Source organism: Staurois parvus, unplaced genomic scaffold (genome assembly GCF_062004578.1).
Source record: "Staurois parvus isolate SC_StPar_1 unplaced genomic scaffold, SC_StPar_1.0 ptg000207l, whole genome shotgun sequence".
Lineage (NCBI taxonomy): Eukaryota > Metazoa > Chordata > Amphibia > Anura > Ranidae > Staurois > Staurois parvus.
In genome coordinates this window covers 8,826,634-8,839,015 of record NW_028318003.1, presented here as the reverse complement: position 1 = coordinate 8,839,015, position 12,382 = coordinate 8,826,634, and the positions used below count along the sequence as shown (strand labels likewise).

Here is a 12,382-nt window from a genome sequence, read left to right as displayed (position 1 = left end):
ATGTGATGCTGAATTTGGATGGTATCCCCTGAAATCATGAAGTTAGACTGAGATTGACAAAAGGGGGTGGGCAGAACACACTCCTGTAGAAGAATAGGAAGGTTCCCTCTTTTGGAAAAGGCAGCAAGTTGTAAGGCCAGAGAAGTTCCTTGAGTAATGCAAACTGAGTCTGAGGTCCCAAGACAGCTGGACCTGCAGGTTGCAGATATTGTAGCAGGCTCTTGTGATTTAGTATGTTGAGAGTGTGGAATGATTAGTAGGCTGCAGAGCAAGATGGGCCAAACAATCTAGGCCTGTAACTTGTAGAATAGAGAATACTAAGCTGAGAAAAGCACAACTGAGTTTAGCCATGTCCTTTGTAACTTAGATAATTTGAGGTATGGAGCTCTCATACCTGATCAGTGGCTGTGGTCAGGTAGCAGATAGTCTCTCTGCAGACGGGGGCCCCCATGTTCTCCGGATTCCTCCACACCGATTACTCCAGATGACAGCACTCCTGTCCGCCTGTTTGCAATGTTGCCAGTCCAGCTTGCCAGCGATCAGCGGTCATCAACTCTTTCTCACTCCTTCACCCTCTGCGGTTCTGGCCCAGCCCGGACCTCCGCTGTCCAGCACAGTTTTCCTCTTGCACACCTTCCCTCTCCAGCACTCACTGTCCACTTCCTCCTAGGGTCCCAGGGCTTTGGTATTTATCTGCCCCCATCCATCAGCCTGCTCCTCTGGGAAATGTAGTTTGTCAGCTCCACAGTAAACAGTGAAGTCCTGCTATCAGCCTACAAGTCCCACAAAGCTTTTCTTTAGCAGAGTCTATATAACTAGGCTGCAGAACGCTGCCATCTTGTGTCCATTTAGAATCCTGCAACCAATATCTCTGCAGGGTGTTACATATATCAGCGTTTAATGTAATTTGTGATCTGGCTGATTTTTTATGCCCATCAGCTATCCTTATTGTTAGTATATTTTATGTGTGGCCGAAGACAATTCCTCTTTTTCCAATGTGGCCCAGGAAAGTCAAAAGGTTGGACACCCCTGTTTTAGAAGCGGCAGGATAGAGAACAGATCAGCTGATGTTATTCTGTGGATACTATTGTACACAACAGGAAGCCCCACTGACATCCACGGGCTAAAATGTATTCTTTGGAGAAATCTTGATGATAAAACCCAAAATATTCTGCAATATCTATTATATTATGTTCCTGCTAGGCTAAAGATACTTTAGGGAATTCTACAGCAGTTACCTTTCCTTAAAGAGACCCTGTCATCAAGATAAAAGACTTGCTACAGGTTTAAAGTTCAGGCACATAGTTCTACCTGCACATTTCCTGACTGATCTGACCAGCAAAGCTCTGGCTAGGGTTGAACCTTGCCACTGGACCTGCAGTCTCCTACACATTCCAGTTGGCCCAAGAAATGCACAGGAAGCAGGCAAGTTCTGTGGCAATGCTTCACCATGATACAGAATTACTGAAGCTTTGCAGCCTGGCATTCAACCATAAAATCAAAATATTAGATGCTGTAGAGCAGTGATGTGCATCAAATGGCCCACTAGCACTCAGCATATGGCCTGCTGTGCTCCAGACCTGTAGGTCTGCTGACAGTAACTCTTCTTTCCTGATAGCTGGAGCAGTGCTTTTCAACATAACATACTTCTTTTTTGTAAGATATGCTCAGCATGGTGATGGCTCCTGATTTGACAGGCAATTTTATTAATACACTATTGTCATGCAGAGCACATCTCATAGTATAGGTAAAGACATGCCCACAAATCCCCTAAATACTGCTTAAAAACCCTCCCCTGCTACATACTGACATTGCAATACCATCCGATACTGAATAAGTTATTTCCCTTGTGCTGATTTTAATGTGTTTGACTTTGGCTGCACTTAGGCTTTAGGCTATTGGGGCTGCATTTGATGCACCTCTATTTATTGAATTTTCCACCACTGCTTTAGGGTATTGGCTGGTATTAGAAGGGTCTTTCACTTTTTAAAGTGTTACTAAACCCACAACAGTAAAATCATTCTGTATTTGCATGCTTGTTATACTCACTGTGGAACCGAATGGGTTAATCCTCAACATTGTGTAAAAGCACTGTTTGATCCTGTCTTCTCTGATCCTCCCCTTCTTCCAGTGTCCCCCTCTTATCTCCTGATAAAACATATTTTGTGGAGTCACTCTGCACATGCTCAGTTTGGTGTGTATTACCAGAAAGGTTTTTTTTTCCCCTGGGAGAGTGCCTATGATCAGCACAGGGCCAATCAGCACTCTCCAGACAGAGGTCAGGGGTTCTGCATCCTCCTAGAGCAAAATTAAAACTTCTCCTACAAGCTTTAACCAGTGCTCGGCTGCACACTGACAGAAGTCACAAGACTGCTCTAACTGCTGATGAGAGAAAGTATTTAGCAGTTTATATTTACTAAAATAATTGCACTTCCATGTTGTGTGTACTGTGGAAGACCAGACTGAGGGAATGCAGGGCCCTGGGTTTAGTAACACTTTAAGTTCAGCAATTTCATTTTTAATGACATATTCTCATTATTGTAATAAATTTTATACTAAAATAGCTTTGTGCTTAGTATATGTAATATCATATGAAATCAATCCTTTTTATTTTACTAGGTGTTATATTTTTTACGTATTTACATGCGGAGCAAGGCAACAAGAAAAAGTAACAGTGAGAGGGCATGAGACATAGCACACTCATTAGTGTTACCCTGTATTTTATTTCATATGTGATGTTTGTCACAGAATTCATCTGTGTATGTTAAAGTGGAGTTCCACTCAAAAGCAGAAGCTCCGCTTATTTGTCTCCTCCCCCCCTCCACTGCCATATTTGGCACCTTTTGGGGGGAGGGGGTACTTGGTTTTGACAGGAACCCGCTCCCACTTCCAGCTCACTTTGCCACGGTGAAGTGAGCCAGAAGTTCGGCCCCCTCCTCCCTCCCGCAGTCTCCAGGGAACTTTCACAGGTCCCAGGAGACTGCTGGTCCACTTTACAAAACAGCATTTTAAATACTGTTTTGGATCAGTGGTTTAGATCAGGCATCACTAAATGGTGGACCAGGGTCCGGACGTGGACCAAATCACTGTCCCATCCAGACCCATGCAGTCCCACCATTTAAGAGCCATTTCTTCCTCCAGCTGTCTCATAGTCATCCTCACAGAGCTGACAGCGGGAGGCAGGACAGTTCTGGATGGAGGGTGGGAGCTGCCCGAGGTTAACAACCAGGTGATTGGCTGCTAGGATGAAGGGCAGTCCTAGCAATCAATCACTGTCTGTCAATCACTGACTGTGTAAGAAAGGACAGTGGGGGGGGGGCAAAGTTAACGGGGCTAAGGACATTAGTATGAAGGGGGGCCGAGGACTGAATGTGGGAAGGGCTGGGAACTGTAATGTGGGGGCTGAGGACAGTAACGTGGGGGGGCTGAGGACAGTAACTTGGGGGGGCTGAGGATAGTAACATGGAGGGGGGCTGAGGACAGTAACATGGGGGGGCTGAAGACTATATTGTGGGGGGCTAAGGACTGTAGTATGTGGGGCTGAGGACATTAAAGTGAGAGGGGCTGAGAACTGTAATGTGGGGCTGAGAACAGTAACGTGGGGGGGCTGAGGACAGTAATGTGGGGGCTGAGGACAGTAACATGGAGGGGGGCTGAGGACACTAACATGGGAGGGGCTGCGGACAGTAATGTGGGGGCTGAAGACAGTAACATGGGGGGGGGGGGCTGAGGACAGTAATCTGAGGGCTGAAGACAGTAACATGGGGAGGTCTGGGGACAGTAATGAGGGGGGATGTAAAGGGGGAGCTGAGGACACTCATCAAGAGGGGATCTTGCTATGAATGAGGAGGGGAGGGTGATGTGTAGTGGGGATTGAGGACACTGATGTAAGAACAGGTTCAGATCTGTACATGTGTATTTGGTGCACACGTTGTGGGTAGGTCAGCACTACCTGCTAGAAACCTGAAGAGGTCCCTAGCCCTTTTTTTTTTCAAAATCGCATTGCAGCAACACGTGGTTTGGTGCACATGAAAATGCACCACAGGGGCCTACATGAGATTCGGACCTCTGATGCATGCAAATTTCACTGCCCAGACCTTGGTGAATTTGAATTCAATGCCCCTGGTTTAGATGGTGGAATACAGCAGATTTCATTTTACCAATATAACATTAGTCTTTGACATTAACATTGGTTCATAGTATGTTATTTCAAGGACTGCAGCGCTATTTTTCATAGAATACTTTGAGGTTGAGTCTTAGCAATTGGAAAAAATTAACACAATGGTGAAGTTAACAGCGATCACCAATATGATGTCTTTTTTTCCCTGAAAATGATAACCTGATTGGTTAGTATTAGCAATTTTGAATGGTCACTGAATGGCAGCAAACCTTTTGAACTTGACACACGTTTTCTAAAGAAGAATTAAAGGTGAAACTTTTTTTTTCATATTGGATAGAGAAAGAGAGGATTCTGACCCCTGCCATTTTTTTATTGCATTGGTGGGACACTGGGGAGAATTCCCATCATTTCCTGCCCCATAGATACAGCAGGAAGTAAGGGGAAACCCCTAAAGTCAGGGAATCCCTGGCTGTCACCAGAGTCACCAGTCCCCATTGGAAGATTTCCCCTGCATACCTGTTGTGATAACCCAAAATTTGGGGTTTCTTTCATTCCAGGACAGGTAGAGAGGGTGAATCACCCTAATGGGAGCACAGACAGTATTAAAAACCTGACAGGTGTTCTATCCACTCTATACAAAACATAAAAAAGTTGCATTTAATTACACTTTAAGTTATTCAAAGAACGTTAATTTTTTTATTCCAACACATTTCAAAGTTGTTCTTCACTGTTTCCTGTGGGAAACATCTGCATTACAGAATCTCAATAAACAAGCTAACAGCAAAAAAAGAACCCTTTTTAATGAACAAAGCATGTGTGTTATACTGACACTAACATCTATCCAATCAATCAATTGAATGTCACCAATCAATATACTGTACGTTTATATTATACTTCTAATAAAATAGTTCTGTTACACATTACAGTTACATAGTTGGTAAGATTGCAAAAAGACACCCGTCCATCCACTTCAACCTGTGTGGGTGTGTGTGTGTGCTCATGTGGAAAAAATCATACTCCTATCCCTGTATATTGTGCTCGCTAGGATGCCCATCTAAGAGTTTCTTGAAACTATCAATGCATCCCGCTGACATCACCAATTGTGGAAGTGAGTTCCACATCCTCACTGCCCTGACAGTGGCATGTCTGTATAGAGTTTACATACTTTATGAGCCTGCTCTGACAAATTATGCAGAGAATTGAGCCTTTTGTCTGCGCAATGTAAATTCAGCATTCACATGTAGGAGTTACATCATCAGTGACTGCTGAATGGTAAATGTGCTATAACTGTGCATAATTATTACAGCAAAAGCTTAGCATACTTAGTTCCACTTTAAACGACATTTAAACCCAAACTGGATTACAGTTAGTTTGCTAACGTTCCGTATTTCATTAAAAAATTTATATTTTTCCCCATAAACTCCATTTTTTTTTGTAGTTTTTTTCATCTTATTTTACATCTCAGTGCTGCTACTCTTCTAGTCGCTTTCAGACACCACTTACATGCTCTTGCTCCAGTGTTGGCAGCACATCGCTGCACTGGATGGGCATCCTGATAGTGACAACAGTGGAACACACCAGAACAATGTGTGTGGCATGGCTACTTGTAGTCTTCATTAGGGGCACATGTGTCCGTAGACACCATAGAAGCCCAACTGGGAGACAACTATCACCCTATAACAAGAAATGCCAGAAAGAGAACCTTCATGACAGGATCACCAAGGATTCATTTCATGGAAGCTGAGGATTTAAAAAGATTGAAAACATGTTACAGTTTATATCAGGGGTAGGCAACCTGCGGCTCGCTAGCTGTTGTGGAACTACATTTCCCATGAGGCATTGCAACATTACAAAACTGACAGTTACAGCTATGACTTGCAGAGGCATGATGGAACTTGTAGTCCTGCAACAGCTGGAGAGCCGCAGATTGCCTACCCCTGGTATGAATGTAAAATGATTGGGTTTAGATCTACTTTCACTTTCTGGATTGTGTTATTTTAATTCTGCCTAACACGTACTATAATGATAATAATTATTTTATTGAAAAAAAAATCAGTAAAAAACTGTTGTAAACATCTTTGGGAATTTCTTTAATACATTAATGATGCCCATACTCCATCTAGTGGTGCAGAGGAGTAAAAACAGAAAGCGACAATAAAAAAAAGGTGAAAAATAACAGACAGGTTGTTTCAGCGGAATAATTTAGTAGCGTTTGTGATTACAGCAATTTCGCTAACAACATTTTTTAAAAGTAGTCTTCACTTTTCAGGGCCTAGCAGCACCTAAGATCCCCCCCAGTCTAGGGCAATATCCCAAAATGTCAGGATAAAGATCCCTATTTTCCCCACTTGCTTTGTTATATTTTTGACCATACTTTTGTAGCACTAGGGGTCGCTTGATAACGCTTGTCCCCAGTGGTTGCCCTCTCCTTGCAAGCCTCCCGACACTTCTGATACTCTGGGTTCAGACACTGGGTTCAGACATATTTCAACAGTATAGAATAATAATGTAAGAGACACAATTCTTTAGTAACACCTCTATATTAGACTTGTTCAAAACAGTAGGCTACAGGAATGATAGATTTAGGATACACAACCCCTGTAAGGCATAAAAGCAGAATACTGGTAAAATAGGAATAATCAATTAGCAAAGTTTAACAGGTTATACAGTCATGAGCAGTAAGTTTCAACTATTTAATTTCGACACCAGCAGCAAGAGGGGGAAGAAAAGAATTGTTGACTTACCAGCTTCCTCCGTGCCACCAATGTTGCAACAGGGCATGCAGTGAATTATGTTAATATATATTCCGGCATAAATAGATATAAGTACCCTAAGTTGAATAACAATGGCCTTAGAAGAGAAAAGGTTCCTTTAACTAGGGATTGCAACTTGAGTCCTGTGATGTTTAAAGTTCCAGATATGGTGGTATTGGCTGCCTTTTGCTAGCAACGATGGGGCCCATAAACATTAGTAAATACTACTAATTTAATGAAGTCAAACAGCTAAGCCATGGTACTTAGAGGAGAACGGAAGTCCCCCTGTGTTCAGCTCTGAATCCCGCACCAAGAGAGAGAGACAGTCCCTTGCTGAAGAATATATCTGCTTTCCCAGTATCCTTCTCGTTTACCAGTTCTCTGGTAGTTGTAGTCCAATAAGCAATCAGAAATACAGTATGTATTGGCTATAGAACTACAAGTCCCAAGATCCTCTGCTGTCCGAAAAACTGAATCCTGCTAAGGAAGTGATGTAGCGGTCCCAGTACTGGACACTAGCAGGAAAAGGATTAATCATAGCCTCATCTGTAAATTTCCCTGAAAGACATAATGATATAGCCAGCACCTGGCTATGCTTTATACCTGTACTCTGATCATTAGGTGTGACAGTGGCCAGCCATTCATCGGCTACCACATTAGAAAGGTACACATCTGTTTTATAATAAACAAGGCAAACAAGACTGGGGACTGTTTGATGAATATACTATAAAACCTTCTACCATGATTCATTGAGTGAATGTTTGTTTATCATTACTATTATTATTATGTGAATACAGGATTTATATGGCACCAACAGTTTATGCAGCACTTTACAACATAAAGGGAGACAGTACAATTACAATACAATAAAATACAGGAGGGTTAAGAGGGCCCTGCTTATAAGAGCTTACAATCTATATGCACCATAAATTATGTTTCTCTGGTAAGTAGAGAATGGAAAGAGTATTGATAGTAAAAACATTAAATGTAGTAGTCTGACTATATACATGATTAGAACTTGCCTGTGTTAACCTGTCTCTAATATTTACAGGGCTCATGGAGGCTGTCCTGATTTTGTTGTGCTCTACCTTGGCAATAGTACTAGGTGAGTACGAAAGCTTTTTGTTTTGCATACCAGCAAGATTATAATAACCCAACAATGAGAATATATCCCACCCACTAGGAGTATGTACACGTCATACTATATCAAGGTAAAACAATGAATACAACTGAAAATGAGGTATGACTCAAATGAGTTCAAACCACTGGGAGAAGATTGAAGAAAGTCGAGGTTAGTTGGCTTCCTCACTCAACTAGATATCCCCCTTCAGTATTGTTATGATGATAACATAAACATCTACCCTACATATCAGATGGTTTGCTTTATTTGCTGCGATGAGACTTTCATAATGTGTGTTATGCTTAACCCCTTCACACCTTGGGGTAAAACAAATCTAAATGCCTAAGCACAATTTTGCAACGTGGACGTGTTAGTAAAACCGTACATATCATCACAACTACTTTGTACATCCAGGTGAATTATACCTTGTTTTTTTCAGGACAAATTGGGCTTTCATTTGGTGGTAAATTGGATATCTCCTGATTTTTTTTTTTTATCAAAGGAAAACTGGCCCAAAATAGTAAAACAAAAATCATTTTTTTAATTTAGCTGTGTGTTTCTTGTTTCTATCATAACCTACCACCAAAGAACAACCCAAAATAAATTCTCCAGCTCTTGACGATCGCAGCGATATCATATATGTGTATGTTATTTGTTGTTTGTACCCGTAGTACAGCCCAGAAACAATAGTGTGCATTTTGTTTTTGTTTTGTTTTTTTTTTTACCTAAAACACACTGACATTGACACTAACTGACACTGATACCAATTTTTTTTACATCCTGACCTTTTGAACTTGACCTTTGACCCTGACCCAAAAAATAACCCTGGCACTGAACTAGATCAAACCTTGATCTAGGTATTTTTTCTTTATTTTTTATTTTATTTTTTAATATTTATTTATCTTTTTTTTTTTACAAACATTTTTTTTCTCTCTATGCCAGGAGTTCGAGAGATACAAGGTATCTCTCTTCTCCATTCATAGAGAGAGAAAAAAGACCAGGGGGCTGGGCTGCACGGTGACTGATCACTGTGATAGCCAATCAGAAGCTATCACAGCGATCATGTGACCCGGAATCGGGAGTCCCGGGTCCTGATCGTTGGAATCGGGAGTCCCGGTTCCCAATCGTTAGAACGGGACACGGGGGGTCTCGGTGACACCGCGGTCTTTGTGCTGGGAGCGTGCAGTGCGGCACGCTCCCATCACAAAGACAGGTATGCAAATATGCGGCCCCACAGAAAAAATCCCAGTTCCGTGAGCCCCCATATTTGTGTGATGTCGGCGTCAAGGGGTTAAAGGATAAGTTCACCTTTTTCTAAAAAATAATAAATGGACATTTTTTTGCCGGTTAAAAAATGTGCATGTATTATTTATTATTGCAGGAGCCTGTTAGCCATTGCATCAGCGAGCAGCAGATTTTTTGGTGCATTTTGCCACATCCCAGTGCAGTTTCACACAGAAAAAAATGCAGCATGTTCTACTTTTGTTGACTGCACCAGAACACACTGCACCGGTGTGAACAAGGGCCATTGTAATAAATGGAAAACATTAGGCATGCGTTTTTGATGCAGAGTAAAACACACTGGACTGCATGTGGTGGGAACCGGCACTAAATAAACTGCTAGCAGAATTGTGTGACAGCTTGTCCTAATCTTCAAGTTGTCAGTTCTAGACATTCTGATACAGAGTAAGAAAGCTGTCTCTAGCTATGAAGTCTGATCTTGTTAAAGTAATCACCTGGAAAAGGAAAGACATAGGGACTGTTGTTTCGCTGGCAGAGTGACCAATATGGTTTTACAAATACTACAAGTGTTCCTATTATTTTATATAGGTGCCAGTACCAGTGAAGAAAGAAAAGATCCAGATCCATTTCACTATGGTAAGACACCTTTTTTATTATGCCATTGTTTTACAAGTTATTAGGCAGGGAAAATATTCCTAACATTAAAGCATCTCCTAAACTCAAAAAAAACTCCTAAACTTAAAAAAAATCTGTTGAATATGTATTCCTAACTCATTAAAGTACCGTATAATTGATCCTCCAAATCTCCAATTCCTTTTTTTTTTTTTGCTGCTGTGACCCAACTTCCCTTTAGAGGGTGGCTACGTTCATTCTCCATAGTCCTACTGTATGTATGAATGTAGCAACCGTCCCAGCATGGACTAGGAACTATAGTCTATGCGATTTGAAGTGTGCATAGAGTAGCAAATAAAGTGCACTTCTCTTTCCACACAAACAGCAGTGAGGTGGGAAGGAGAGGTTTGGAAGCTGCTACAAGGATCTAACCTCAATAAGAAACAATTTCATAAAAAATAGATCACAGGGTTTTTAAGAAGTGGATATGTATGGATTATTTTTGGAAAATAGGCATGCATGCGTACAATATCATTGTGTATTACTTTAATCCACTTTGACCTAGACACTTAACACTTCTAAGAGAAATTGTGCTAAACACCTTTATTGCTCTCAGGTTATTTTCCCTCAAATTTTGTACACACAATAAAATCATCTGCTGTGTCAAACTGCGATACAGTGCCTAGAAAAAGTATTCACCCCCCTTGAAAGTGTCCACATTTTGTCATGTTATAACCAAAAATGTAAATGTATTTTATTGGGATTTTATGTGATAGACCAACACAAAGTGACACATAACTGTGAAGTGGAAGGAAAATGATAAATGGTTTTAAATTCTTTTTACAAATAAATATGCGAAAAGTGTGGCGTGCATTTGTATTCAGCCCCGAGTCAATACTTTGTAGAATCACCTTTCGTTGCAATTCCAGCTGCGTCTTTTTGGGGATGTCTCTACCAGCTTTGCACATCTAGAGAGTGAAACTTTTGCCCATTCTTCTTTGCAAAATAGCTCAAGTTCTGTCAGATTGGATGGAGAGTGTCTGTAAACAGCAATTTTCAAGTCTTGCCACAGATTCTCAATTGGATTTAGGTCTGGACTTGGGCTGGGCCATTCTAACACATGAATATGCTTTGATCTAAACCATTCCATTGTAGCTCTGGCTGTATGTTGAGGGTTGTTGTCCTGCTGGAAGGTGAGTCTCAAGTCTTGTGCAGACTCTAACAGGTTTTCTTCTAAGATTGCCTTGTATTTGGCTCCATCCATCTTCCCACCAACTCTGACCAGCTTCCCTGTCCCTGCTGAAGAAAAGCCTCCCCAGAACATGATGCTGCCACCACCATGTTTCTTGGTGGGGATGGTGTGTTCAGAGTGATATGCAGTGTTAGTTATCATAGTGTTTGCTTTTAGGCCAAAAAGTAAAATTTTGGTCTTTACTTGACCTGAGCACCTTCTTCCACATGTTTGCTGCGTCCTCCACGTGGCTTCTCGCAAACTGCAAACGGGACTTTTTATGTCTGTCTTTCAACAATGGCTTTCTTCTTGACACTCTTCCACAAAGGCCAGATTTCTGGAGTGCACGACTAATAGTTGTCCTGTGGACAGATTCTCCCACCTGAGCTGTGGATCTCTGCAGCTCCTCCAGAGTTACCATGGGCTTCTTGGCTGCTTCTCTGTTTACTGCTCTCCTTGCCTTGCCTGTCAGTTTAGGTGGATGTCACGGTAGAAATGTCTTCGTAGGTTTGCAGTTGTGCCATACTCTTTCCATTTTCGGATGATAGATTGAACAGTGCTCCGTGAGATGTTCAAATCTTGGGATATTTGTTTATAACCTAACCCTGCTTTCAACTTCTCCACAACTTTATCCCTGACACATCTGGTGTGTTCCTTGGCTTTCATGATGCTATTTGTTCACTAATGTTCTCTAACAAACCTCTGAGGGCTTCACAGAACAGCTGTATTTATACTGAGATTAAATTACACACAGGTGGGCTCTATTTACTAATTAGGTGACTGCTGAAGGCAATTGGTTCCACTAGATTTTAGTTAGGGATATCAGAGTAAAGGGGGCTGAATACAAATGCATCATACAACAAAAAATGGTAGCTCTATCAAATTAAATGTCCAAATCAAACAGTGATGAATAAGACAGTGAAAAAATTAAAAAAATGTCTCTAAGAATTTTCTCTTCCAATCAACAGTGAAAAATGTCCATCACCATAAAAACATATTTGTGCAAATCCACCACCAACAGAAATGAATAAACTCACCAGAGCAAATTGCCAGTTAAATTATAAACCAGCAATTACACTTTTTTTATATAAACTATTATTCCTGCGCCAGCAGATTCCCACAGGTGTTATGCTGCTGCTGTGCACTGTGCAAAAAAACCAACCACAATAAATAATAAATAAACCAGCGCAAACATAGACCTCTACACACCGTTAATCAATAAATCAAGTGCATCATAATAAAAATTAATAAAATAATAATAACAATTAATATTATTAAAAATCAAAACGGAAAGTCCACAAAAC

The 12,382-nt window shown here is 41.1% G+C and overlaps 1 protein-coding gene across 2 annotated transcripts in view; it reads left to right on the top strand.

Annotated features, from left to right (window-relative positions):
- Positions 1 to 12,382, top strand: part of LOC149461272 (FXYD domain-containing ion transport regulator 6-like) — a 111,360-nt gene that overhangs the window by 81,256 nt on the left and 17,722 nt on the right. For both annotated transcript variants that reach the window (XM_089678623.1, XM_089678622.1), the window contains 2 exons: positions 7,925 to 7,978; positions 9,824 to 9,871. In XM_089678623.1, coding sequence (XP_089534749.1) covers positions 7,930 to 7,978; positions 9,824 to 9,871 — 97 coding nt within the window. In that variant the 5' untranslated portion in view covers positions 7,925 to 7,929. The remainder of the gene's footprint in view (positions 1 to 7,924; positions 7,979 to 9,823; positions 9,872 to 12,382) is intronic.